Source organism: Sander lucioperca, chromosome 10 (genome assembly GCF_008315115.2).
Source record: "Sander lucioperca isolate FBNREF2018 chromosome 10, SLUC_FBN_1.2, whole genome shotgun sequence".
Taxonomy (NCBI): Eukaryota; Metazoa; Chordata; class Actinopteri; order Perciformes; family Percidae; genus Sander; species Sander lucioperca.
Genome location: NC_050182.1, coordinates 9,954,385 through 9,982,287, shown reverse-complemented (window position 1 = coordinate 9,982,287; position 27,903 = coordinate 9,954,385). Strand labels below are relative to the sequence as shown.

The following is a 27,903-nucleotide window of genomic DNA, read 5'->3' as shown; positions in this document are numbered from 1 at the left end:
CACACACACATACACACATATATGCTCTTCATTTCTTTCAGATTTTCTCTCTGGATGCCTTCTACAATGATTTGTAAAAACTGAAATTAGCTTTATTATTCTTTCCTATATTCTGGAATTAAAATGTTCTATATGTCTCCTGTCAGCATGACTGCGGTTAATACAATAAATATTACTTTTTTCTTTTACTTTTCCTGTGTGTGATTACTATCACATATCTATAAACTGTTATAGATTTAGGGCTCTCTGTGTGTGTTAATGCACATAGCCTAGTGGTTTCCAACAGGTTCCTTTTTCACAGCAGCAGAGTGTCCCTGAGAAACCCACTGAAGCCACTCCTGCTCACTTACAAAAAGTCATTTTGAAAAATATCATAAAGGTACAGGACTAGGAAGTGAAAATGTCAAGTTTTGGTCAGAGAAAAAACATGTGAATATTGCTCAGGGCTGTATGACATATTCTCTTAATTAACTAGTTTCCTTTTGAGTTGAAACTCTTACTGTAGCTGTACGTTACACCGTGTCTCTAGAACTCCTTCTCTGAATACACAGGATGCATTCAGGCACAGTACTGAGAGTTGGTCACCGGCGTTTTGGTAGAGCTTAGAGCCCAACACAATCACTGAGTTCTGTGTGAAAATAACCTTTTTTAGACCGCTATAATAATTAATATAGGAGGGCATCTGTTCTGTCAGTCACTTGGACTGAAACCCCCTTGTGTGCTGTTAGACCCTGTTCTGCATTAAGTAATGCTTATGGGACAACTGATTAACCTTCCAGTTCTACCACCAACTCAGTATGGAAAGGCTGACCTCTTTCTAAGTTGTTTGATTTGACTCAGGATTGTCAAAAATAGTTTTGATATGCAAGCAATGCTTTACATTTATACTTAGACACTCTTACTGTAGCTGCATATTACACTGTGTCTACACAGGTGACGTTGCATTGGCAGCAGCTCTAGTCCTCCGTCTCTGTATACTGTGGTGGGAATTCTAATAATGTACATAGGCTGAGATCTGAAATAAAGCTTCAGTCAACAAAGTCTTTTAAGTCTTTATTCTTTGCGCAAAGAAGGTTCAGTACATCACAGAAGAGTGAGATAATGAACAGAGGAACCAGAAGGTACTTATGTACTTCTGTTGCTGAGCAGAAAAGGCCTGGTTGTGACAGAACTGAAAGGACAAAGAAGGTTATGGGAAGAAGCTCTGTGGTTATAATAGAGCAAAAAAAAGCTTGATGTGTGAGAATATGTGAGAACATCCTGTGTTGACATTCTTTCTCAAACATTTGTATCAAAGTAGAAAATGCAGATGCTCCTGTGCTGTTAGACCCAGTTCTACATTAAGGAATGTATCGCCCCACTTCCTTTAATGGCCCCTGACTATCACATAAGGAAAATGCAGAAGAGAGCAAGACACACTGACAGGGTTAATTGAGGGAATACTTGTAAGCCGGCGACATTGTTGAGCCACTCTTCATTTTCCCTTAAGAACTTCAGCACATCTTTTTTGTTGTGCCACCCTTTCTTTTCCCTTAAGAACTTCAGCACATCTTTTTTGTTGTGCCACCCTTCCTTTTCCCTTAAGAACTTCAGCACATCTTTTGCACGGATTCTGAAGGGGTTGTTAATGCAGCGTTTTTCACCAGTCATGTTGTACTAGAAACAAAAGAAAAGTGATTAAGTTAATTGTGACCTTAATGAGAAATAAATACAACGTGCAATGTTGTGTCATTTGAACATACAACACTCAGTAGATCATCTTGGCTATAAACTGTTGCTGCTCAAAACATCAACAGTAAGCTGAAAGGAAATTTGGAGATTTGAGGGTGCTGTTTAAAACCAACAATCGCATTGTCTACCACAGCGTCCATGTGTCCTGGTGTCATGCATAATGTCACTACTGACAACTTTTGTGTCAAAAGGTCAGAAGTATTCCTTTGAGACATTTTGGGAAATATGCTTATTTGCTGAGAGATGTCTGTTAAATACAGTATGTAGCTAGAAAGAAGGAACAGTCATACATTATTAGAAGTTTGTATTGGTCCAGACTTTGGTGCCTTTTCTAATTTAGTAAATGGGGTATGGAGTTTTATTCCTATCTTTATTCAAGAGCGCATTCTTTCAATTTGAGAGCATTTCTCACTGATATTACGTTCAGATTTTGTAATAATTTCCCTCAAAACCTTGCTCTCACATTTAAATAGTCACTGCTCGCGCTTGGATTTGCTTGTGCTCAAACTTTGTGCTTGGACTCAGATATGTTGTTGCTTAGACAGATTTTCTCCTCTCAGCTTTGGCCCTTCTCCTCACACTCAGCCTGATTCTGCGCACTTGCAAATCTTCTCCTCTAGGACAGAGGTGGCGAACCTGTGGCTCTTGAGCCGTATGCGGCTCTTTGCCTGCTCCTGTGAGGCTCTTACTGTGTGGCTGTGGGCTGTGTCATTGGTTGATTGTTGTTTTTAACTTTTCTGAAACATACAGTATTTCAGATAAGTAAAAAAAAAAGCACATTTGAATGCATCTGCCAATACTGCCAATACATTTACCAATTATTTTAAAATGGAAAATAATGCAGCAGAGTTTTGAGGACAGATTCTGCAACCTGAGGAAAAACAGCAGCCACAGATCACCTTCCTCGTTAACCCTTTCACTGCTGAATCCGATTGTTTGAAAGCCCCTTTAGTGACAAATGAGTGAGAGAGTTGCTTCAAGTGGCCACAATCGAGTTCAAGCAAGACCTGAAAAGGATTGTGGATAACAAAGACTGTCAGGTTTCCCACTGAGTCAATCTAAGTGAGAAAAAAAACTATGAAAACTGCTATGTATTATGACTGTCATTAGATCTGGAAGACACTGTTGCTGTTGTAGTGTGGACATGCATGTGTTGTGTGGCTTTTTGCTATGGTGCGGTTTTTTTTGTGGCTCTTTATACCTAACTGGTTGGCCACCCCTGCTCTAGGATCTCTCCTGCGCGCTCAGATTTTTTTGTGTTACAATCTTATCAAAATCCCCCAACCAATAGAATGCCAGGTGTAGTGTTGACCAATGAAATGATCCCTGCCCCGTTTGTTTTACGTTAGAACGTCTGTTGCGGACAACTGTAACCGAGTTTATTTACCCTTGTCGTCCATCGCTTTATTATTAGTATATGTCAACAATGTGCACAGAATGGTCGACGCTCTTTCACCTGCACCCATCAGGAAACGGGAGAAAGCTTTGAAGTGGGACATATCAAGTTACGTCTACAACTATGAGGGTGAGTAACATAAATTAAGCACATAGCATATGGCGCTAGCATATAGCCTAGCTTGATGTCCATAAACAAATAGATTTTCTTTAAAGTTTAACTAGATTGAACGACATATGACGAACAGTATGTGTGTATTTACAACTGGTATTTAATGACCCCACTTTGTATTTTTCCTCGTTTGGTTAACCATGTTCCTGGGGATTTGGCTAATTTCAGACATGCTAGCATATAGCCTAGCTTGATGTCCTCAAACAAATAGATTTTCTTAATAGTTTAGCTAGATTGAACGACATTTGACGAACATTATGTGTGTATTTAATGACCCCACTTTGTTTTTTCCCTCGTTTGGTTAACCTTGTTCCTGGGGATTTGGCTAATTTCATGTTAGAGTCAATAGTAAAACCTAAACTGTAATATAACTGAAAGAACACAAGAAACTGGATTGTTTGTGTCAGTTTTTGCATCAATGTTATGTGTTGTTCATCAGAATTTAGTCATTATTCCTTCATATAACATTAGTCTTAAAATAATTTATTTAAATCAGTCTGTATAAAACGTTGTAATGTTAAGTACAATTTCACCACTATAATAAAAAACAGATCTAGAAATGATGTCTTCTTATTTGCTCCTTAAATAGCGTTTATTTTTTTTTAATTAATGCAAAGCAAACTGAACAGAAAAAAACAAGTACTTTGTTTTACTTTCTTTTCTTCCAGTAAGGCCTGAAGGGCTCGACCACTGCATAGCAGCACAGTGTCTTATCACCAACCCATGAAAGCTACTGTACGGCTGACTACAGACTACAACCATCTGCTCCAGATCTACCTACTGTACAGCTGACTACAGACTACAACCATCTGCTCCAGATCTACCTACTGTACAGCTGACTACAGACTACAACCATCTGCTCCAGATCTACCTACTGTACAGCTGACTACAGACTACAACCATCTGCTCCAGATCTACCTACTGTACGGCTGACTACAGACTACAACCATCTGCTCCAGATCTACCTACTTTTTATAAAGGTTACAGAACAGGAAAAACCTATTTGCCTTGATCAGGGTTTTAATTTGTTGCAAATATGAACATGAATCTGTATCTTATTGCTCTGAAAAACTACAATGATTTAAGAAATATCAGTGATACTTATCAACATTTATTGAATTGATTGTATATGTTGGAAGACATTACAGGCACCTATTCATGCAAGCAGAGAATACAATAGTTTGTTCTCTATTTTATCACTTGGATTATGCAGGTGATGGTGCAGAAACAGGTGTGAAGTCCTTGTAGATCTCTGGCACCTTGAGGACACACAGATCCAGCAACTCTCCACTGTTGTCTTTGTATAGTGTGCTCCTATTTAAGACACATTCATAGACATCAACATAATATATTAGGTGTACATAGCTTTCTTTAACATCATTACTATCTTACCTTACCTTCTCTGCTTTGGTTTTGTGGACATCACAGTAATCTTCTCTCCCGGGCCTGGTTGTGCACCCTGTGAATTTAAGCAAGATGAAGAAATGATAAGTGTATGTAACATGATGTGTGTGTAGTTGTAGTATTTTAATTACAATTACATTATTATCTGACTTGCCAACGTTCTTGGTTTGTGCCACTGCTACCTGCCCTCTGCACACAGGTGAGTACAGTATTAAGTATTAAACTCTTCTTCAATCTATCTTGTGATAGGTAATAGAAAAAGAATGGTGAATCCGCTAAGTAAGAAAAAGAAGCACTTAACTGCCAACTTAGCAAATTTAGCATCCATTCCTCGTCAGCCACAGCCTGTCCCAAAAAACGAGACAGATAATTATTTTAACACACTAACATTAGCCTTACTAAACGTCAGGTCTTTGGCGGGTAAATCATTTTTAATCAATGATTTTATTATTAAGCACAATCTTGATTTTATGTTTTTAACTGAAACCTGGTTAGACCATAATAACAGTGATGCTGTTCTCATTGAGTCAGCTCCCCCTAACTTCAGTTTTATGAGTGAGAATAGAGCGAATAAGAAAGGAGGTGGAGTCGCCATTTTGTTTAATGACTCGTTCCAATGTACTCAAATAGCTTATGGAAACTGCTTCTTTTGAATATGTGGCTCTTCAGCTAAGGTCCCCCTCTCGACCTATATTTCTAATTATCTACAGGCCACCTAAATACTGTGCATCCTTCTTTGACGACTTTACTGAACTGCTGTCTATAATCTGTATTAACTTTGACTGTGTAGTTATTGCTGGTGATTTCAACATTCATGTTGCCAACCCCCAGGATAGAGGGACAAAAGAACTGTGTTGTATTTTTGAGAACTATAGACTAACTCAGCATGTGATGGAGCTCACACACAACAAGGGGCACACTCTGGACTTGATTATCTCGAAGGGTTTGAACATTTCCAAGGTAGTGGTGACTGATGCTGCTCTCTCTGATCATTCCTGTGTTTTCTTTAATGGCACTATCTCTGTGTTGTCACAGTGTCCAGGCAAAACAAATTCCAATATGACCCAATTTCATATGATTAACCGTAAAAACCTGGAGGACATTATACAACATCTGAAAACCTCCTCCTGCTGCCTTGATATTCTACCAACGGGCCTTTTCAAAAATGTTTCGAATTGTTTGGCTACAGATCTTCTACAGATTGTAAACACGTCTCTTCTCTCAGGTATCTTCCCACAGGCCCTGAAAACTGCAGTCATTAAGCCACTCTTAAAAAACAACAAGCTAGACACGTCACTAATGAGCAAGTATAGGCCGATATCAAACCTTCCATTTTTAAGTAAAATCATTGAAAAAACGGTTTCTCAACAACTGAACCTTTTCTTGTCACTAAACAACAGTTTTGATGCCTTCCAGTCGGGTTTCCGACAACACCACAGCACTGAGACAGCTCTTGTTAAAGTCTTTAATGACATCCACTTAAACACAGATAGTGGCAAAATTTCAGTCTTAGTATTACTCGATCTCAGTGCTGCATTTGATACGGTCGATCGTGACATATTACTAGACCGATTGGAAAACTGGGTTGGCATTTCTGGCTCAGTACTAAACTGGTTTGAGTCTTATTTAAAGAATAGGGACTACTTTGTGTCTATAGGGAATTATACATCTGAGCATACAAATATGACGTGCGGAGTTCCCCAAGGCTCAGTTCTAGGGCCTCTCCTGTTTAACATCTACATGCTTCCACTGGCTCAAATGCGGATGACAAACAAATTTATATAACCTTATCGCCAGGGGACTATAGTCCAATACAACAACTGACTAAGTGCATTGAACAAATTAACGACTGGATGTGCCAGAATTTTCTTAAATTAAATGACGAAAAAACTGAGGTGGTTGTTTTTGGAGCAAAAGAGGAACGATTAAAAGTCAGCACTCAGCTTCAAACGACAATGTTAAAACCAACAGACAAAGCCAGAAATCTTGGTGTAGTCATGGACTCAGACCTGAATTTTAACAGCCACATTAAGACAATTACAAAGTCAGCCTATTACCACCTTAAAATATATCAAGGGTTAAAGGACTTATGTTTCAGCAGGATTTGGAAAAACTTGTCCATGCTTTTATCTTCAGTAGACTTGACTACTGTAACGGTGTCTTTACAGGTCTCCCTAAAAAAATCAATCAGACAGCTGCAGCTGATTCAGAACACTGCTGCTCGAGTCCTCACTAAGACCAAGAAAGTGGATCACATAACTCCAGTACTGAAGTCTCTACACTGGCTTCCAGTGCCTCAAAGAATTGATTTCAAAATACTTTTGCTGGTTTATAAATCACTAAACGGTTTAGGGCCAAAATACATTTCTGATCTGCTGCTACACTATGACCCACCCAGACCTCTCAGGTTGTCTGGGACAGGTCTACTTGTCCCCAGAGTCAGCAGCATTCAGTTTTTACACTCCACATATCTGGAACAAACTCCCAGAAAACTGCAGGTCCGCAGCAACTCTCAGTTCTTTTAAATCAAAGCTAAAGACCTATCTTTTTGATATTGCCTTTCTTTAAATAACTGTTCATTTGTTATACTGAAGTTGCATTGATGACACTGTATGACATTCTATAACTGCTCTTTAATGTTTAATTTCTTATACTGCACTGTAACTTTTATTCACGTATTTTATCTCTCAGTTCTTTAATTTCTTATGCTGCACTGTCAATTTTATTCTTGTCTTTTATCTAGTGGTATTTTTGAACAGATAACGGACATATTTCTGAGAATTTCTCCAACGCGGGTGTGACATAGATTAGAACTCAAAAAACACGGGTGTGACAATAGATTATCCATACAAGGACCACGTCTGTGAACTGGTCAGATTTAGTCTGTGAACTAGGTCAATAAGAAAGACAACGTCTGTGAACTTGTCAGATATTTCTGTGAACTTATCAAGAAATCTGAGATCTTGTAATGGGTAACGAAAACACCAAGTCACCTGAGCCAAAAGGACCTGTGGTTGGAGAAAATTTTTTTATTTATTTTTTATTTATTTTTTATTCATTTTTACCTGCACTTTGATGTTTTAATTTGCTTTGTTTTTTTTATCGTTTTCTAACTGCTCTTTAATGTTTTATGTAAAGCACTTTGAATTGCCCTGTTGCTGAAATGTGCTATACAAATAAAGCTGCCTTGCCTTACCTTGTCTTACAGGGGGAACCAATGGGATTATGTCGATTAATGTACTGACTGGAACAACACAGTAGTGTGGTTGTACAACATTGGTCCATGCACACGGTGCAGCTGTGATGCAGCTCAACAGGGGTACTTCAGCCCCACCTGGAGGAAAAGAAGCTGAAACACAATACTTGTTCTTTCTGTTCAGTTTGCTTTGTATTGATTTCATTAGGGTAAAAATAAACAACTGCTATTTTAAATAGTGTTTTATTATAGTAGTGGAATTGTACTTACAACTTTCTATACAGACTGATATGAATTTTATTATTTTTATACTAATGTTATAAGAATTTAGAACAATATCTGAAAAACATACAACAGTGATGTAAAAACTGATACAAACAATCCAGTTTCTTTTGTTTTTCAGTTATATTACAGTTTAGGTTTTCCTATTGCCTCTAACATGTCTGAAATTAGCCAAATCCCCAGGAACATGTTTAACAAAACAAGGAAAAATACAAAGTGGGGTCATTAAATACCAGTTGTAAATACACACATACTGTTCGTCATATGTCGTTCAATCTAGTTAAACTATAAAGAAAATCTATTTGTTTATGGACATCAAGCTAGGCTATATGCTAGCGCCATATGCTATGTGCTACATTTATGTTACTCACCCTCATAGTTGTGGACGTAACTTGATATGTCCCACTTCAAAGCTTTCTCCCGTTTCCTGATGGGTGCAGGTGAAAGAGCGTCGACCATTCTGTGCACATTGTTGACATATACTAATAATAAAGCGATGGACGACGGGTAAATAAACTCGGTTGCAGTTGTCCGCAACAGACCTTCTAACGTAAAACAAACGGGGCAGGGATCATTTCATTGGTCAACACTACACCTCGCATTCTATTGGTTGGGGGATTTTAATAAGATTGTAACACAAAAAAATCTGAGCGCGCAGGAGAGATCCGAGAGGAGAAGATTTGCAAGTGCGCAGAATCAGGCTGAGTGTGAGGAGAAGGGCCAAAGCTGAGAGGAGAAAATCTGTCTAAGCAACAACATATCTGAGTCCAAGCACAAAGTTTGAGCACAAGCAGAGCAAATCCAAGCGCGGACAGTGACTATTTAAGTGTGAGAGCAAGGTTTTGAGGGAAATCATTACAAAATCTGAACGTAATATCAGTGAGAAATGCTCTCAAATTGAAAGAAAAATATTTCCACAAAATAAAAGCACATTGCGTGACCTTGACTGATGTTTTTTATTTAAATATACACGTTTGTTTTCCTTGGTATTAATAGATAATAGCTCTGTCCAGCTCCATCCAAGCCCCTGTTTGTTTCAACATGGCTGCGACATCATATATTTCATCAGAATCAGAATCAGAAAGGGCTTTATTGCCAAGTACGTTGCACATACGAGGAATTTGTCATGGTGTTGTTGGAGCATGTCACACATACAAATATAAGAAGGATAAAAAGATATAAACAATATAAGTATAAACATATACACACAGTACGTATTAATAACGATAAAATAAATTTAAATAAATAGTAAAATAAGTTAAACAGTAGTGAAAAGGGACACTACAGCAGAGTAGGTACAGTGGCATGAGAAGCCAGAGGTGGGGTGTGGAGAGAGTCAGGGTGGGTTCCGGGCCTTGTTGATAATACTAGTGGTGGAGGGGAAAAAACTGTTTATGTGGCGTGAGGTTTTGGTCCTGATGGACCTCATCCTCCTGCCAGAGGGGAGTGGCTCAAAGAGCTTGTGTCCGGGGTGGGAGGGGTCAGCCACAATCTTTCCAGCACGCTTCAGAGTCCTGGTGGCGTATAGGTCCTGGAGCGGCGGCAGATTGCAGCCAATCACCTTCTCAGCAGACCGAATGACACGCTGCAGCCTGCCCTTGTCCTTGGCAGTGGCAGCAGCGTACTAGATGGTGATGGAGGATGTGAGGATGGACTCAATGATGGCTGTGTAGAAGTGCACCATCATTGTCTTTGGCAGGTTGAATTTCTTCAGCTGCCGCAGGAAGTACATCCTCTGTTGTGCTTTCTTGACGAGGGAGCTGATGTTCAGCTCCCACTTGAGGTCCTGGGAGATGGTAGTTCCCAGGAAGCCGAAAGACTCCACAGTGTCAATTGTGGAGCCACAGAGGGTGATGGGGGCAGGTGAGGCTGGGTTCTTTCTGAAGTCCACAACCATCTTCACTGTCTTTAGAGCATTGAGCTCTAGGTTGTTTTGCTTGCACCAGGTCACCAGGTGGTCAGCCTCCCACCTGTAGGCGGACTCGTCTCCATCAGAGATGAGTCCGATGAGGGAGGTGTCGTCCGCAAACCTTTAAAGTGCCGATATTATGAAAAAATCACTTTTTCTGGGATTTGGGGTGTTATGTTGTGTCTCTGGTGCTTCCACACACATACAAACTTTGAAAAAAATCCATCCATGCTGTTTAGAGTGAGATACAGTTTCTGAATGTGTCCGCCCTTCAGTCTCTGGGTGAGCTGTTCAAAATCGGCACGGCTTGTGACGTCACAAGCCGACACGAGCAGGCTAACCGCAACCATTAGCTCATAGTGTTAGCGTTAGCATGCTAACGCCAATGCTAATGCTGGATGGTGTCAGTACTGTCCTTTTGTCTTTCAAATCGACAGTTCGTTGGCTAGGTGTCGGTCATTGAAGGAGTGGAGGGTTTTAGGCTTGTAGTTGGTGATCTGCCTAAGTCCTTTCCAGACAGTCGCAGAGTCATTAGCTGAGAACTGGCGTTGGAGCTTCTCAGAGTACCGATGTTTAGCCTCCTTCACTGCCTTGCTAAATTTGTACTTTGACTCTTTAAATCTGTCTTTGTCCCCACTCCTGAACGAGTCTTCCTTAGCCAGCCTTAACCTTCTGAGTTTGGCTGTGAACCAGGGTTTGTCATTGTTGTACCTCACCCTGGTGCTTGATGGAACACAGCAGTCCTCACAGAAGCTGATGTATGACGTCACAGCCTCTGTGTACTCATCCAGACTGTTGGTAGCAGTCCTGAACACATCCCAGTCAGTACAATCCAAACACGACTGGAGATCCTCCACAGCTACACTGGTCCACTTCCTTGATGTCCTCGCTACAGGTTTGCAGGGCTTTAGTTTCTGCCTGTAGGCGGGGATCAGGTGGACCATGACGTGGTCAGAGTGACCCAGTGCAGCACGGGGGACGGCGTGATAAGCATCCCTGACTGTGGTGTAACAGTGATCCAGAATGTTCTCCTCTCTGGTCGGGCATTTAATATGTTGTCTATATTTAGGGAGTTCATGAGTGAGGTTCCCTTTATTAAAGTCACCAAGGACAATAACTAGGGAGTCCAGGTTGGTCCGCTCCACACACAGTATCTGGTCGGCAAGCATGTGCTGCGCGTCCTGCACGTTGGCCTGCGGTGAGATGTAAACACCGACCAGAATGAATGAATGGAACTCACGGGGTGAATAAAAAGGCTTACAGTTTATGATGAAATACTCCAGGTCAGGAGAACAATGCTGCTGGATCACTGTCACGTCGTTGCACCAACCGCTGTTGATGTAGAAACAGATTCCTCCACCTTTAGTTTTGCCGGAGAGGTCCGTGTCTCTGTCCGCTCTGAAAAGCTGGAAGCCTGCCAGCTGCAGTGCAGAGTCCGGTATTATTCCACAGAGCCACGTCTCCGTGAAGCACAAAACAGCAGATGAAGAAAAGTCCCTGTTTCCCCCCAACAGCAGTTGTAATTCCTCCACTTTGTTGGGCACAGAGCGCACGTTAGAGAGGAATATTCCAGGTAACGGTGTGCGTGATCCTCGCTGGCGGAGACGCACCAGCGCACCGGCCCGTTTCCCTCTCCTCCGGCGTTTCGCTGCGTGAGCAAAGTTGAGCGCACCTTTGACCAGAATGTTCAAAATTTCCAGTGAAGGGAGAAGAAAAGTGGGAAATAAGTCTGATGGTGTTGTTGCCCTGAAGTTCACGAGCTCTTCACTTGTGAATGAGATACGGGTACCATCGCAAGAAACAAAGTTAAAACACAAAACAAAACAAAACAGAGCGCTCCAACACACCGTGTCGCCATTTTGCGGCGCCATCTTGGTAAATATATATTCATATATTGTTTGAAATGGTCTTTTCACTTCGACACCAAGTAGTATTAACAAAGAAACTGAAGCAGAACCGTTCTAAGCGTAATTTTTCTAACAGCTTCCTTACCCACTGCTTGAGAACTTTTGCAAATGTGCGCCATATCTTTCTCGCAAGCCAATCAAAGCAGACTGGGTTTTTTCAAAGAGAGGTCTTAAAGAGACAGGCACTAAAACAGCGTTTCAGACAGAGGGGGAATGCAGGTATATTCAGACGGACAATAAAAGAAAATAAAGTGTTTTTCGAACATTAAAGTATGTAAACATGTTCTAGTAGACACCTAAAATAGTATTAACCTGAAAATAAACATGACATGTCTCCTTTAATGAAAGACTGGAAGCAAGGGAAAACCACTATCCTGGCTCTGTTGAAAGAAAGAAAAGAATCTGCCTCGCAACACCTCTGAAGCTTATTAATTCAAAGATATATTTCTTTCTTTTAATCCCTTTGAAAACTGTGGCAACCTCAGAACAGAACTCCTTACGAAAACCAAAACTTGTTGTTTTTATACTTCAGTCCTTCCAAATAAGTGTATTTCCCAAAATGTCAAACTATTCATGTAAGCCTTGGTCTGAACTTAATAAAATGTGTCATGCTTTAATAAATTGGCAAGGCAGTATCAAAAATGGTGATGGGCCACTTTTAATCAGCCACCTACCTGCAGTGCAAACCTCACTCCGTAACGCACATAGGTAGCAAGGTGTTCACAGTTGTTGGCCAAGAAATTATACGGCCAACAGTTGGCTTTTCGTTTGTTGATGCGCGCGGTCATTTCTTCCTCAGTTCCTGCCTTGTACTCCTTTCCTTTCTTGTCCTTGTATCCATCGAGGTAATTGAACACCTCAGGCTCCTTAGTCATGTCCAGTGTAGAGAAAACACAGGAAGGCTTCTCGTCTATAACCAGGGAATAAATTATTAGATGTACAGTATGTAAACATTTACAATACGTACTTATTTCTGTCTAAAAGCTCTTTTTTTGAACACAAGCCTAGGACTCTTCACTAGTGTGCCTTTACCAGGCTCAGTGCTTTATTAAGCTAGATGCTAACAGCAGATGTGTTTTCCATGTTCAAACTTTAGTTTAGCATGTTAGCATTCTAGCATTTGCCAATTAGCACTAAACACAAAGTACAACAGAGGGGGATTATAATTTGCTTTGCAGGTATTTCATCATACACCCAAGTATTAGTCACATTAACATAATAATGACTCTTGCCACTTTTCCGCCTCTCTCCATGAAACATGTTATTTGTATCCAAAATAGAGTTGTGATTTTCCTGCTCTACCCTGAGACTTTCTTCAAAACCCATCCCAAAGGTTTCTGGATTATCAGAGGAAACAACACACATTCATGCTAAACTCATGCTCATCTTCCAACAGTGTTTCTCACTCTGCTGGAAGATGTTTTAGTGCATGATTGTTGACATAATTCCAAGTTGTGGAGGTAGCTGGTCTGAGCAAAGCATAACAAAATCACATTCAGCATATACTCCATGTACTGTATGGTAAAGATGATACTAGATGATATCAAACACCTGAGGTTTGTTGTATTGTTGCTCTCTCTTGTCAGAGTGAATTGGCTTACTGCCTTTAGAGTTTCTAAATATACGTACTTATGCGTTCAAATATGTTCTGCCCGTCTTTTTTACCAGGGAGTTGTCTGTCGCCCACATAGACAGCATAGTGCTGGTAGTAAATGCTTTTCCCCAAAACCGTCTTACAACTGGGTTTGAAAGAAATGATATCTCCAAACTGGAACTGTTAAAGAAAGAAATGGAAATGGAAGAAATTAATTTCCTGATACGTTCTAGAGCACCACAATACGGCATAAATACAATACTGAAAGTTATTAACTTACTCCATTTATGTCGACTGTAATCACCAGCTGAAGGATCACAGCCACCAAGATCAGCTTCCTCATTGTTCCAGCAGTGAACGGCTGTGATGAACATTACAATACTGTAAGGTTATCTGAAACTGATCGTTTACTAAACTCATTTGATTTTACAAGTAAAGACATTTTCTAAAAATTTCTAGAGAGTGGAATTTCATGCACCAAGGGTAGTTCATATTGTAGATAAGAATACATAAGCAGACACAATGACTAAAGAATAATGCTTCAACGCCACAAAAACAACATTGACTCAAAATGTTTCCCACGGAATTTAAGTATTCAAGCAATGAGACTGAGTTCAATGAAGGACAGAAAGTAGAAAAGTAATAAAAAGAAAAGATAGAAAGCAGACAGCGGACAGATGAGATGATGACCTACCACGGAGGTGTTGAGGAGATGAAGTAAGCAGTACAATCAAGCTTCTTGACACCCTGAAACTAACACACACACACACACACAGAAGAAAGACCAAAAGCAGCTGTTGGGGAAGTGATACACATTCACTTATTTCCACTTAGATGCACACTTGTCTTCCTGCAGCTCGCACACTTTTAAGCAGATTCATGCATGCTTGCGCACACAAACAATCACATATATACTATAATTTGGGGTGGCAGTAGTGGCCTAACACACACACACACACGTATGCTCTTCAAGGCTTTCAGATTTTCTCTCTGGATGCCTTCTACAATGATTTGTAAAAACTGAAATTAGCTTTATTACTCTTTCCTATATTCTGGATTTAAAATGTTCTATATGTCTCCTGTCAGCATGACTGCGGTTAATACAGTAAATATTACTTTTTTCTTTTACTTTTTCTGTGTGTGATTACTATCACATATCTGTAAACTGTTATAGATTTAGGGCTCTCTGTGTGTGTTAATGCAAATAGCCTAGTGGTTTCCAACAGGTTCCTTTTTCACAGTAGCAGAGTGTCCCTGAGAAACCCACTGAAGCCACTCCTGCTCACTTACAAAAAGTCATTTTGAAAAATATCATAAAGGTACAGGACTAGGAAGTGAAAATGTCAAGTTTTAGTCAGAGAAAAAAACGTGAATATTGCTCAGGGCTGTATGACATATTCTCTTAATTAACTAGTTTCCTTTTGAGTTGAAACTCTTACTGTAGCTGTACGTTACACCGTGTCTCTAGAACTCCTTCTCTGAATACACAGGATGCATTCAGGCACAGTATTGAGAGTTGGTCACCGGCGTTTTGGTAGAGCTTAGAGCCCAACACAATCACTGAGTTCTGTGTGAAAATAGCCTTTTTTTAGACCGCTGTAATAATTAATATAGGAGGGCATCTGTTCTGTCAGTCACTTGGACTGAAACCCCCTTGTGTGCTGTTAGACCCTGTTCTGCATTAAGTAATGCTTATGGGACAACTGATTAACCTTCCAGTTCTACCACCAACTCAGTATGGAAAGGCTGACCTCTTTCTAAGTTGTTTGATTTGACTCAGGATTGTCAAAAATAGTTTTGATATGCAAGCAATGCTTTACATTTATACTTAGACACTCTTACTGTAGCTGCATATTACACTGTGTCTACACAGGTGACGTTGCATTGGCAGCAGCTCTAGTCCTCCGTCTCTGTATACTGTGGTGGGAAGTCTAATAATGTACATAGGCTGAGATCTGAAATAAAGCTTCAGTCAACAAAGTCTTTTAAGTCTTTATTATTTGCGCAAAGAAGGTTCAGTACATCACAGAAGAGTGAGATAATGAACAGAGGAACCAGAAGGTACTTATGTACTTCTGTTGCTGAGCAGAAAAGGCCTGGTTGTGACAGAACTGAAAGGACAAAGAAGGTTATGGGAAGAAGCTCTGTGGTTATAATAGAGCAAAAATTAATTAAGGAATGTATCGCCCCACTTCCTTTAATGGCCCCAGACTATCACATAAGGAAAATGCAGAAGAGAGCAAGACACACTGAGAGGGTTAATTGAGGGAATACTTGTAAGCCGGCGACATTGTAGAGCAACTCTTCATTTTCCCTTACGTACTTCACCACATCTTTTGCACTGATTCTGAAGGGGTTGTTAATGCAGAGTTTTTCACCAGTCATGTTGTACTAGAAACAAAAGAAAAGTGATTAAGTTAATTGTGACCTTAATGAGAGATAAATACAACGTGCAATGTTGTGTCATTTGAACATACAACATTCAGTAGATCATCTTGGCTATAAACTGTTGCTGCTCAAAACATCAACAGTAAGCTGGAAGGAAATTTGGAGATTTGAGGGTGCTGTTTAAAACCAACAATCGCATTGTCTACCACAGCGTCCATGTGTCCTGGTGTCATGCATAATGTCACTACTGACAACTTTTGTGTCAAAAGGTCAGAAGTATTCCTTTGAGACATTTTGGGAAATATGCTTATTTGCTGAGAGATGTCTGTTAAATACAGTATGTAGCTAGAAAGAAGGAACAGTCATACATTATTAGAAGTTTGTATTGGTCCAGACTTTGGTGCCTTTTCTAATGAAGTAAATGGGGCGGGTGAAAAATATTTCCACAAAATAAAAGCACATTACGTGACGTTGACTGATGTTTTTTATTTAAATATATGCGTTTGTTTTCCTTGGTATTAATAGATAATAGCTCTGTCCAGCTCTATCCAAGCCCCTGTTTGTTTCAAGATGGCTGCGACATCATATATTTTATTTATTGTTTGAAATGGTCTTTTCACCCCGACACCAAGTAGTACTAACAAAGAAACTGAAGCAAAACCGTTGTTAAGTGTAATTTTTCTAACAGCTTCCTTGCCCCGCGTACCCACTGCTTGAGAACTTTTGCAAATGTGCGCCATATCTTTCTCGCAAGCCAATCAAAGCAGACTGGGTTTTTCAAAGAGGGGTCATAGGCTATGTTTAGACGGAAACGATCTGAAGAGAAAACGCAAAAGTGGCGTTGCGTTCTCACTTTTTATTCCGTGTTTAGACGAGAGTTTTGGGGGGGAGATCTGCGTGCATATGGTGACGCAAAAGTGTGTGAAATTTGATGTAGTATGCACACCAGGCGGCTAGGTGGCACTGCCACACAACACCACCAAGGCCGCGCGCCTGCGTAGAACCTTCCTTCTACTTCTCTTATTAGTAGCGCTAAAACAAAACAACAAAAGCTTGTCTGGAAAAGACGAGGAGGTGGAGTTGCATGTTTGTCTGATGATGACCGGCACAGTCGACTGTGATAAGCCACAGCACAGCACCCACGGGAGCACTACCAATATCCTGAGCCTCGCAGCCCTTCAGCCGCTGCTTGAGAACGAGAGGCAGCGGGCAGAGGAGGCTGAAGCAGACCCTCCTCTGCCCGCTGGCCGCTGCTTCTCGCTCTCTCTCTTTCTCTCTCTCTCTCTCTCTCTCTCTCTCTCTTCATCCGTAACGTTGTTATGGAGGATATATTTATTCATAATTCAAACTGAAAGTCCAAAGAGAAAACGAAGCAAAATCAAATTAAAAATAGTATTATTTTACTACGCTACTAGGGAAAATCATGCCATAATTAAATGTGAAATGTAAAAGCTTAAATGGAAATACTTAAATTAAAATCTCAAATAGAAAAAAAGAAATCATTTTATTTTAGCCTTTCCATCGAGGTAATTGAACACCTCAGGCTCCTTAGTCATGTTCAGTGTAGAGAAAACACAGGAAGGCTTCTCGTCTATAACCAGGGAATAAATTATTAGATGTACAGTATGTAAACATTTACAATACGTACTTATTTCTGTCTAAAAGCTCTTTTTTTGAACACAAGCCTAGGACTCTTCACTAGTGTGCCTTTACCAGGCTCAGTGCTTTATTAAGCTAGATGCTAACAGCAGATGTGTTTTCCATGTTCAAACTTTAGTTTAGCATGTTAGCATCCTAGCATTTGCCAATTAGCACTAAACACAAAGTACAACAGAGGGGGATTATAATTCGCTTTGTAGGTATTTCATCATACACCCAAGTATTAGTCACATTAACATAATAATGACTCTTGCCACTTTTCCGCCTCTCTCCATGAAACATGTTATTTGTATCCAAAATAGAGTTGTGATTTTCCTGCTCTACCCTGAGACTTTCTTCAAAACCCATCCCAAAGGTTTCTGGATTATCAGAGGAAACAACACACATTCATGCTAAACTCACGCTCATCTTCCAACAGTGTTTCTCACTCTGCTGGAAGATGTTTTAGTGCATGATTGTTGACATAATTCCAAGTTGTGGAGGTAGCTGGTCTGAGCAAAGCATAACAAAATCACATTCAGCATATACTCCATGTACTGTATGGTAAAGATGATGCTAGATGATATCAAACACCTGAGGTTTGTTGTATTGTTGCTCTCTCTTGTCAGAGTGAATTGGCTTACTGCCTTTAGAGTTTCTAAATATACGTACTTATGCGTTCAAATATATCCTGCCCGTCTTTTTTACCAGGGAGTTGTCTGTCGCCCACATAGACAGCATAGTGCTGGTAGTAAATGCTTTTCCCCAAAACCATCTTACAACTGGGTTTGAAAGAAATGATAAATGTATTATGCTCAACTCAGAAAAAAAAAAGAGCTACTCGGTCAGCCACTAGAGGAGAGTGCAATATTCCCAATCGCAAAACTTCATTTGGCAAATCATCCTTTTCTTTTGTGGCCATAACTCAGTGGAATACTCTCCCCACAGACCTTATTACATGTACAAATCCTCAAACCTTTTCGAGTTTGACAAAAGCATGGTTACTGTCACAACAAAATTGTATACATTTATGAAGTGTGTGTGTGTGTGTGTGTGTGTGTGTGTGTGTGTGAGGGGAGAGGTAAGAATTTTGATTGCATAGCTTTGTTGGTGTGGGGTGGGGGGGTTGGTTTTAGAAAGGGGGAACAATTGAGCACATGATAGTTTTAATTGTATATTAGGTGTGACTGTGGTTGTAAAATTGTATATTTTAATGTTTTGTATTTCACTTGCATGGAATTTTTATTGTGTTACTGACCTGCCAAGGGACTACGGGCGGAAAATAGCACTTGTGCTACAACCTGGCACAATGCATCTCTCCTTGTTCTTATACAAGGTTAATGATAACTTGTGCATTGTCCCTGTTTAAATAAAATTAATCAAAAGAAGAAAGACCAAAAGCAGCTGTTGGGGAAGTGATACACATTCACTTATTTCCACTTAGATGCACACTTGTCTTCCTGCAGGTCGCACACTTTTAAGCAGATTCATGCATGCTTGCGCACACAAACAATCACATATATACTATAATTTGGGGTGGCAGTAGTTGCCTAACACACACACACACACACACACACACACACACACACACACAAACACACACACACACACAGTATTACATACATACTCTCAGTATTGAGAGTTGGTCACAGGCGTATTTGTAGAGCTTAGAGCCCAACACAATCACTGAGTTCTGTGTGAAAATAACCTTTTTTAGACAGCTTTTTTTAGACCGCTGTAATAATTAATATAGGAGGGCATCTGTTCTGTCAGTCACTCGGACTGAAAACCCCTCGTGTGCTGTTAGACCCTGTTCTGCATTAAGTAATGCTTATGGGACAACTAATTAACCTTCCAGTTCTACCACCAACTCAGTATGGAAAGGCTGACCTCTTTCTAAGTTGTGCCATGTTTTTGATTTGACTCAGGATTGTCAAAATAGTTTTGATATGCAAGCAATGCTTATTTCTTAAGACTGTATAACCATTTTTTTTACACCAACATGAACAGTAAAACACCCACAGCACTTGCTCATTGTTTTTATTTCAAATAACACAACATGTCACATCAGGACAGAGCAGAAGAGAGCAAGAGAGGCTTAGAGGGCTGATTGATGGAGTACTTCTTAGCCGTTGGAACTGCTGGGCTTGTTGAGGCACGCTCTCATACTTCCCCTTACGTACTCCAGCATTTGTTTTGATTTGATTTTCAATAGGTCGTCTTTGTTAATGCAACCATTTTGACCAGTCATGTTGAACTGTAAACAATACAAAAGTGATTAAATTAATTGTGACCCTGCTGAGAGATATATACATTATCATCACAGAACATAAAAAGAGTGGCTAGCCGGCATTGTTAAATTCAGTGTACATTATATAGAGAAACCAGAACTTGTTAGTCAGTCACACTGATTTGTAATAATGTAAATAATGTAAAACGCTTCGGAGCAACGCGTTGAGTGTGTCTGGATAGAAACAATAACTGTTTTGGGAATGACATTTTGGGAAATACACTACGCCTATTTGCTGCGAGATGTCTGATAAATATGACGCTACAGCTAGCTTAGCCTAAGGGGGACATATAAAACTCACTTTTTCAATGCTTGTGCACAAACATTTGGGTATCTGCTGTTTCCCCTTTTCTAGCCTTTGTGTTACGCTAAGCTAATCGCCTCTCTGCAAATAAGAGTATTTTCCAAAATGTCAAACTCTATTCTTTTAAGCTCTGGTTGGTACTTAATGAAATTGGTCATTCTTTCGTCAATTGGCGAGGCAGTAGGAAAAATGGTGATGGGCCACTGTTAAATCAGCCACGTACCTGCAGTGCTACCTTCACTCCGTAACGCACATAGGTAGCAAGGTGTTCACAGTTGTTGGTCAAGACATAATACTTCCCACAGTTGGCTTTTCGTTCGTTGATGCGCGCGGTCATTTCTTCCTCAGTTCCTGCCTTGTACTCCTTGTCCTTGTATCCATCGAGGTAATTGAACACCTCAGGCTCCTCAGTCATGTTCAGTGTAGAGAAAACACAGGAAGGCTTTTCGTCTATAACCAGGGAATAAATTATTAGATGTACAGTATGTAAACATTTACATGTATACTTATTTCTGTCTAAAAGCTCTTTTTTTAAACACAAGCCTAGGACTCTTCACTAGTGTGCCTTTACCAGGCTCAGTGCTTTATTAAGCTAGATGCTAACAGCAGATGTGTTTTCCATGTTCAAACTTTAGTTTAGCATGTTAGCATCCTAGCATTTGCCAATTAGCACTAAACACAAAGTACAACAGAGGGGGATTATAATTCGCTTTGCAGGTATTTCATCATACACCCAAGTATTAGTCACATTAACATAATAATGACTCTTGCCACTTTTCCGCCTCTCTCCATGAAACATGTTATTTGTATCCAAAATAGAGTTGTGATTTTCCTGCTCTACCCTGAGACTTTCTTCAAAACCCATCCCAAAGGTTTCTGGATTATCAGAGGAAACAACACACATTCATGCTAAACTCATGCTCATCTTCCAACAGTGTTTCTCACTCTGCTGGAAGATGTTTTAGTGCATGATTGTTGACATAATTCCAAGTTGTGGAGGTTGCTGGTCTGAGCAAAGCATAACAAAATCACATTCAGCATATACTCCATGTACTGTATGGTAAAGATGATACTAGATGATATCAAACACCTGAGGTTTGTTGTATTGTTGCTCTCTCTTGTCAGAGTGAATTGGCTTACTGCCTTTAGAGTTTCTAAATATACGTACCTCTGCGTTCAAATATGTTCTGCCCGTCTTTTTTACCAGGGAGTTGTCTGTCGCCCACGTAGACAGCATAGTGCTGGTAGTAAATTCCTATCTTACACTTGGGTTTGAAAGAAATGATATCTCCAAACTGGAACTGTTAAAGAAAGAAATGGAAATGGAAGAAATTAATTTCCTGATACGTTCTAGAGCACCACAATACGGCATAAATACAATACTGAAAGTTATTAACTTACTCCATTTGTGTCGACTGTGATCACCAGCAGAAGGATCACAGCCACCAAGATCAGCTTCCTTATTTTTCCAGCAGTGAACGGCTGTGATGAACATTACAATACTGTAAGGTTATCTGAAACTGATTTTTTACTAAGTAAAGACTTTCTCTAAAAAATTCTAGAGAGGGGAATTTCATGCACCAAGGGTAGGGGGGTTCATATTCTGGATAAGAATGGCAGACACAGTGACTAAAGAATCACAAAAACAACACCACAAAAACAACATTGACTCAAAATCTTTCCCACGGAATTTAAGCATTCAAGCAATGAAAAGTAATAAAAAGAAAAGACAGAAAGCAGACAGCGGACAGATAAAATGATGACCTACCACTGAGGTGTTGAGGAGATGAAGTAAGCAGTACAATCAAGCTTCTTGACACCCTGAAACTAACACACACACACACACACACACACACACACACACACACACACACACACACACACACACACACACACACACTTAACAAACAGTTCACCAAACTGGGATCTTTCTCTGGGATTTTCTCTACAAGATAGGCCAAAAATTCAACAATGTTCAAAATTGTGCAAAACCAAACATGTCCTCAAAGCAATTTCTGTCATTAAACAAACACAAAGATTACCACCAACTCACAGCTAGAATTTAGGGCAAGGACATTTCTTCCAAGTGTCAAAGGTCTTACCTTCTTCAATGAGATCAAGGAAGCCTGTTGGGGCAGAGGAAGGCATCACCTTATATACAATTCAGAACAGCATATCTGATAATATCTTGTCTTTGTTCAGCCCATGTGCCAATCTGACGTGGCTGTTCCCATACACGTTTTGATGCCCCAACCTACGACAAGGTTTCACTTATCAACTGACAGTTACAGTACCTGTGGTCGGCTGAAAACACTTTTTTTTAATGAGCAATGAACTCCATCACACAATTCCTCATATTCACAGTTGGGAATTCCCCACAAACTTTGTCGTCTATACTGGTCACCACTGTTACTGTAAACTCCACAGGTGTAAGTGCTTTGTGTCCAAGGCTAGGAAGGGGATTTTCTTGTCACAAGCTCCTAAAAGAAAAGAAAAGTTTGGTTGATATAGCGCATTTTATTCCTCACAGAAAAGCAAATGACATCCTGAGAAATCAAATTGAAATTGTATCAAAAACCTCTTTTAGCTCTTAGCTTTGGTTTTCTATGGCACATTTATGATATGAATAATTATCACCTTCACATCAACCTCTTTTCCAACGGTAGCAGGCAGCTGTTTTCAGCAGACAAGCTCTGATAAACTGTATACTACCTGCACAGGTGAACACAACAGCTTAAAGGCTGATTTATGCTTCTGTGTTGAATCGACAGCATACCCCCGCAGACCCCTCTGCTGTGGTCTGCAACCAAGAATGATGCTGTGAGGAGAGGAGCCAGAGCCTTCAGCTATCAAGCTCCTCTCCTGTGGAACCAGCTCCCAGTCTGGGTTCAGGGAGCAGACACCGTCACCATATTTAAGAATAAACTCTAAAGCTCTGCAATGCCCTGCAGTGTCCAGCAATGCTCTGCAGTGTCCGGCTGCGTCTTGACACCCCAAATGTCTGCCAAATTGGAATACACTATGCTTAATGTTACTTCATGGCTCTTTCAATGCTTGTTTAAAGCTGCATTATAACGGCGGCCATTATATGAAAAACTCAAAAGACAAATGTACGTTGCAGCAGTCATAAAAGATAAAGACATACTTTGTTCTAACATACAAAAGCCTTGTTCGCTTAAGGTGATGTTCAGTCAAATCAAGAGCTCATTTGAATAAGTATGTTGACACTTCTGCTCTCAATACTGGAGAAAGACTCTTTAATTTGCATTTGATCCCTATGGCCTGCAACCAAGGATGATGCTGTGATGTTGGGGTTAGGGTGCAGCATGACTGTTACCAGAAGGTTCCACGTGTAATCCCCCAATTACCCCAAATGTCTGCCAAATTGCAATACAGTATGCTTAATGTTACTTCATAGCTCTTTCAATGCTTGTTTAAAGCTGCATTATAATGCCATTATATGAAAAACTCAAAAGACAAATGTACGTTGCAGCAGTCATAAAAGATAAAGACATACTTTGTTCTAACGGCTTATTGATAGAGGGCATTCTACTGTACATTATACAAAAGCCTTGTTCGCTTAAGGTGATGTTCAGTCTAATCAAGAGCTCATTTGAATAAGTATATTGACACACTGCTCAGATACAGTTCCAGCTAGACCTCTCTTCTTTTACAATTATATTGTATTCAAATGACAACTCTACAGGATATGAGAAACACTGCACACAGCATCTGTCTTCGCAAGCATTGTATTCCTGAAATGTTCTTTTAAAATAAAGTGAAATGGAGCAATCCTCCCACATTCTTGCAATAATTTACCTTAAGTAATGGCTTGAAAAAGAAAGTAAAAAGAAAATATCTAGCCCTCCCCATCTAGAACTACCCCTCTTTCTTTCAATCTTCCCGTTTTCCAGTAGTTTTACCCAGCATACTCAAATAAAAATGTGTGTTATTTACCCATTTTTGATGTGTAAATAAACAATTGCCTGCTAAAATGTTAGCCATAACATGTACTTAACATGTAGGCTACATAGTGAAGTACTAAAAGGGACACCAAAAGTGTCTTCTGAGAGGGTGCAGTCAGATAGCTAGAAATGAGATCATTAAAATGTGTGGACGACCCCAAATGTTACTATGAAGTTGTGTATTTTCATTAATTAGGCCGGGAGCCAGCAGGTCCACTCCTCAGGATGTTTTTTGCTACCTTTTTTTCACTATTGTTTCCTATTATCTTATTCCTTGGGCTATCACAAGTTGATAATGACCACCCCCAAATTGGCCCCGTTTGGTCTCAGGGGCCAAAAAAACACCCTTTTTGGGAAAAGCTTTTGGTGGAATGATGTAATTGTGAATATTAAGGTACTGCAGCTACATAAATGGTCATATAACCCTACAATTTTGCATGGTGTATCCTGACACATAGGGGGAACTAGCAGAAAAAGATTCTGGGTATTCCTTTCTGCTGTCAAATATCACCCTCAACATACCCCAAAAGACTGCCTGACAAATTATCATCAAAAGTGATCATTTTCAAGGATTTTATTATATCTATCACAGCCTCAAATGTACATGAAAAACTTCCCAAGTTTATAAGCTTCAATTTAAGTCCAAGATGTCCTTTCTAGCTAGAGGAGTACAGCTGGTATAACCAAAGTTCTCCACTGTACCTCCAATCAATTACACACATAAACACACTAACCAACCAACACACTAACCCAATGGTTTAGTCTAATGTATTGTAGTTGGCATACTGTAGCACTTTTTTTTTTGTCTGGCTCAGAATGGGCCTTTTGGGGGGGGGGGGGCAGCATATCAAAGTGTGGGGTCTGGGTGTCCTCCCCCCAGGATTATTTTGAGCACCAAAGACTAATATCCTGCATTCTGATACACTTTTATGCACCAATTTATGGTGGGAATACCTTTATTTATCCTATGAGAAGGAAAACACAGATGATATTCAAAAAATATCAAAACTATAATATACAAAAAAGTTGACCCCAAAGCAACGAGGACAAAATAAAATAGGCTACTTATATTTGTCTTAAATGTGCGGTGAAGGGAGGATACTGGCGTTAGTGTAGGCGGAGCATTGGGGCCCGGTCGCTGCACACACACTACCCACTACACACTATGTACTACACACTACACACTGCGCTCAGCGAGGAGCGGGTCAGTGAAAGATGAGAAAAGTCTCCCTGCATGTTCTGCAGTGTTAGTTTTGTTTGATGTCATGTTACTTTGTGAATACAAATATCTGAAGTGAAAGTTCTGTCACAAAAATATATGTTGTTGCGTATCATTGCACATTTTTAAGTGGGTAGACTACATCACTGCACTAACCAACCAACACCCTAACCCTTCATGTCACATCCTGAAGTTATTCAGCAAAGACAATTTGGAGGTAACTTGATCTATTTTTCTGTTTATGGAAAGATATTGATTCTATTGGGAGATTGGTGTCCTATATTTTTCTACATGTAAGGCGCCCACTCTTCTAGAACTTCTAGATTGATTCAAGTCAAACTCAGGGGCTGGGACATATTCTGCTGGGATGTGTGGAATAACCAGTAATTATGAAGCGAGCCAACGTCAAATCCTGAGTGCCCATGCCAAAGGAGAGTTTGTAGAAGCCATGTGGGAAATGACAAGTGTCTGAGGCGAACATACAGAGAAGCAACAAAGAGATCTCAGACCACGTGAAATCACTCGGTCTGAGGAGCAAGTGCAGCAAACAGTACAAGCTTTTCAGAGTTTTATCAACCCATTTCAGCTTGAGACTTCTCAGCCCTTGACAAGTTTGAGTTCAGAAGCAGCTATGTCAGAAGAGGTGCGCTATGATGTGCCGAATGCCCTGAAAAATGGCAAAACTCAAAAAGAGAAGTTCACCCGTGATCGACTTCAAACTAAAAAGGTCCTTTTCTTTGAACCCATTGAGAGGAACAGATTCAAGACAATGTCATCTACCACACCTAAAAGGAAGCTAGTGGCATCAAACCAGAAAGTGATCCACAAGTGGGTTTATCTTTCAGATCTTCATCAAATCACAAGAACTTAAGTCACAAATTAGCATCTCTGACTTAATGACCTATCCCTTGACTCTGACGCCATACTCCATTTCAACAATCGATGGCTTTTTGGCAAAAAAACAAAGCAAAAGGAATTAATCACAGTATCAAAGATGCTGAGAATGCACAACTTCCTTCTCCAAGCCAATGTGCTCTCATTCAAGATGGAAACTCCTCATTCTACATTCTCAAAAGTCTACCTGCTGCAGCTGAAATAGTATTCAGCACAGACACTTACATTGACCGTCTTTATTCACCAAAATCAGCTGAGAGAGATCGCAGAGGTTGTGGTGAATGGTTTATAGTTAATGGGCTGAATGTTCATCGACCCACTGATTGGAATGGTTTTCTCACAAATGATGAAAATAAGAAGGCACTCATTCATTTACTTCTGGATCACTGGAGCTCTCATGATATGATGGAAGACATCTGAAGGTCATTTTCATAGAGGCTGATCAAGTTTTCAAGCAGTGACAGACTGGCCATCTGGAATTTGGGCAAATGCCAGAAGTGCCGCACCCCTAATGGACCTCTATGGGCCGCTACTGATAATGTTATTTTATGCATGCAGCTGCAAGGTGCGTGGAAAGATTAACTCGAAAGGCAGAGTTACTAATTTCCAAGCTAGGTTGTTGATAAAAACAACATGTCTTTGACATGGGAGATAGACTAATCAACATCAACCAGCTGGCTGGAGATTATTCACAGGAACACATTTCAGCTCTCTTCTGGCCTTGCATGCGTTCACTGGTGCTGACTGCACTTAAGCATTCAAAGGCAAAGGGAAGGTCCGTCCGATAAAGATTCTTAATCAGAATTCAAAGTTTATTCAGTGAAGATGAGGAAGAGGAGGAAAATGATGATTGAGAGTTTATATTCTACACTAATACATTAACATGACCAGTCATCAAAGTACAGCATGGATAAGCAGCAAAAAGATCTAAGAACCAAAGAAATGTTTTCTGTTTTATGTTTGAGCTGTACGGAGCCCCCCTGGTCCCACTTTGTAAAAAAAAATTAATTATAACTATCTCGTGGCCTCAAGATAGTATCTCGTGGCCTCGAGATAGTAACTCGTGGCCTCGAGATACGTATCTCGTGGCCTCAAGATAAGTTTATATAAAAGGAGAATGCACAATGGAGCAGCTTTTCTCCCCAAAGCAGAGAGTGCAGAGAGTTTCTCCTAAAACCCAACCTCCGCCATCCCGTTATTGTGGCGCGTCCCCCGCAGCCGTCTCCCGGCGCGTAAGGCACCCTTTCCCCGTTATGTTTCTCCTAAACCCAACCTCCGCCATCCCGTTATTGTGGCGCGTCCCCAGCGGGCCGCCTTGCGGCCGCCTCCCAGCTTACAAAGCATCATTTTCGGCCGTTTCCCAGCCGTCTCCCGGTGTCCTTTCCCCGAGAAAATAACGTGACATTTACACGAACTGCCGTGAGACTGCATATCCATAGTCCTTTATAATTCTTCTTCATATTTTATAGCCTATATTTATACTTTTTACATGTATATACTTGTTTATTTACCAACTTCTATTATTATTTATATTCCTTTAAATGTCTTGATGCACTCTCTGCTTTGGGGAGAAAAGCTGCTCCATTGTGCATTCTCCTTTAATCTTGAGGCCACG

General features: G+C 40.2%; 2 protein-coding genes across 4 annotated transcripts; both read right to left on the bottom strand.

Annotated features, from left to right (window-relative positions):
- Positions 1-1,021: 1,021 nt before the first annotated feature.
- Positions 1,022-22,734, bottom strand: LOC116049098. 3 transcript variants are annotated; one of them, XM_036006050.1, is made up of 6 exons: positions 22,264-22,734; positions 21,979-22,037; positions 13,871-13,951; positions 13,626-13,770; positions 12,671-12,906; positions 1,022-1,656 (listed from the first exon to the last, which is right to left on the bottom strand). In XM_036006050.1, exons 3-6 carry the CDS (start codon positions 13,931-13,933, stop codon positions 1,384-1,386), a joined length of 717 nt encoding a protein of 238 aa, XP_035861943.1. In that variant the 5' UTR covers positions 13,934-13,951; positions 21,979-22,037; positions 22,264-22,734; the 3' UTR covers positions 1,022-1,383. The 3 variants fall into 3 exon arrangements, with proteins under 3 accessions (XP_035861943.1, XP_035861944.1, XP_031154352.1); XM_036006051.1 differs by having other exon boundaries at positions 22,313-22,733; XM_031298492.2 differs by lacking the exon at positions 21,979-22,037 and adding an exon at positions 14,285-14,343 and having other exon boundaries at positions 22,264-22,310.
- On the bottom strand, positions 19,641-22,358 carry LOC118496112. The gene is made up of 6 exons (XM_036006380.1): positions 22,313-22,358; positions 22,127-22,155; positions 21,612-21,692; positions 21,379-21,511; positions 20,434-20,660; positions 19,641-19,873 (listed from the first exon to the last, which is right to left on the bottom strand). The coding sequence occupies exons 1-6, from the start codon at positions 22,356-22,358 to the stop codon at positions 19,742-19,744; spliced, it is 648 nt and encodes a 215-aa protein (XP_035862273.1). The 3' UTR covers positions 19,641-19,741.
- Positions 22,735-27,903: the final 5,169 nt, after the last annotated feature.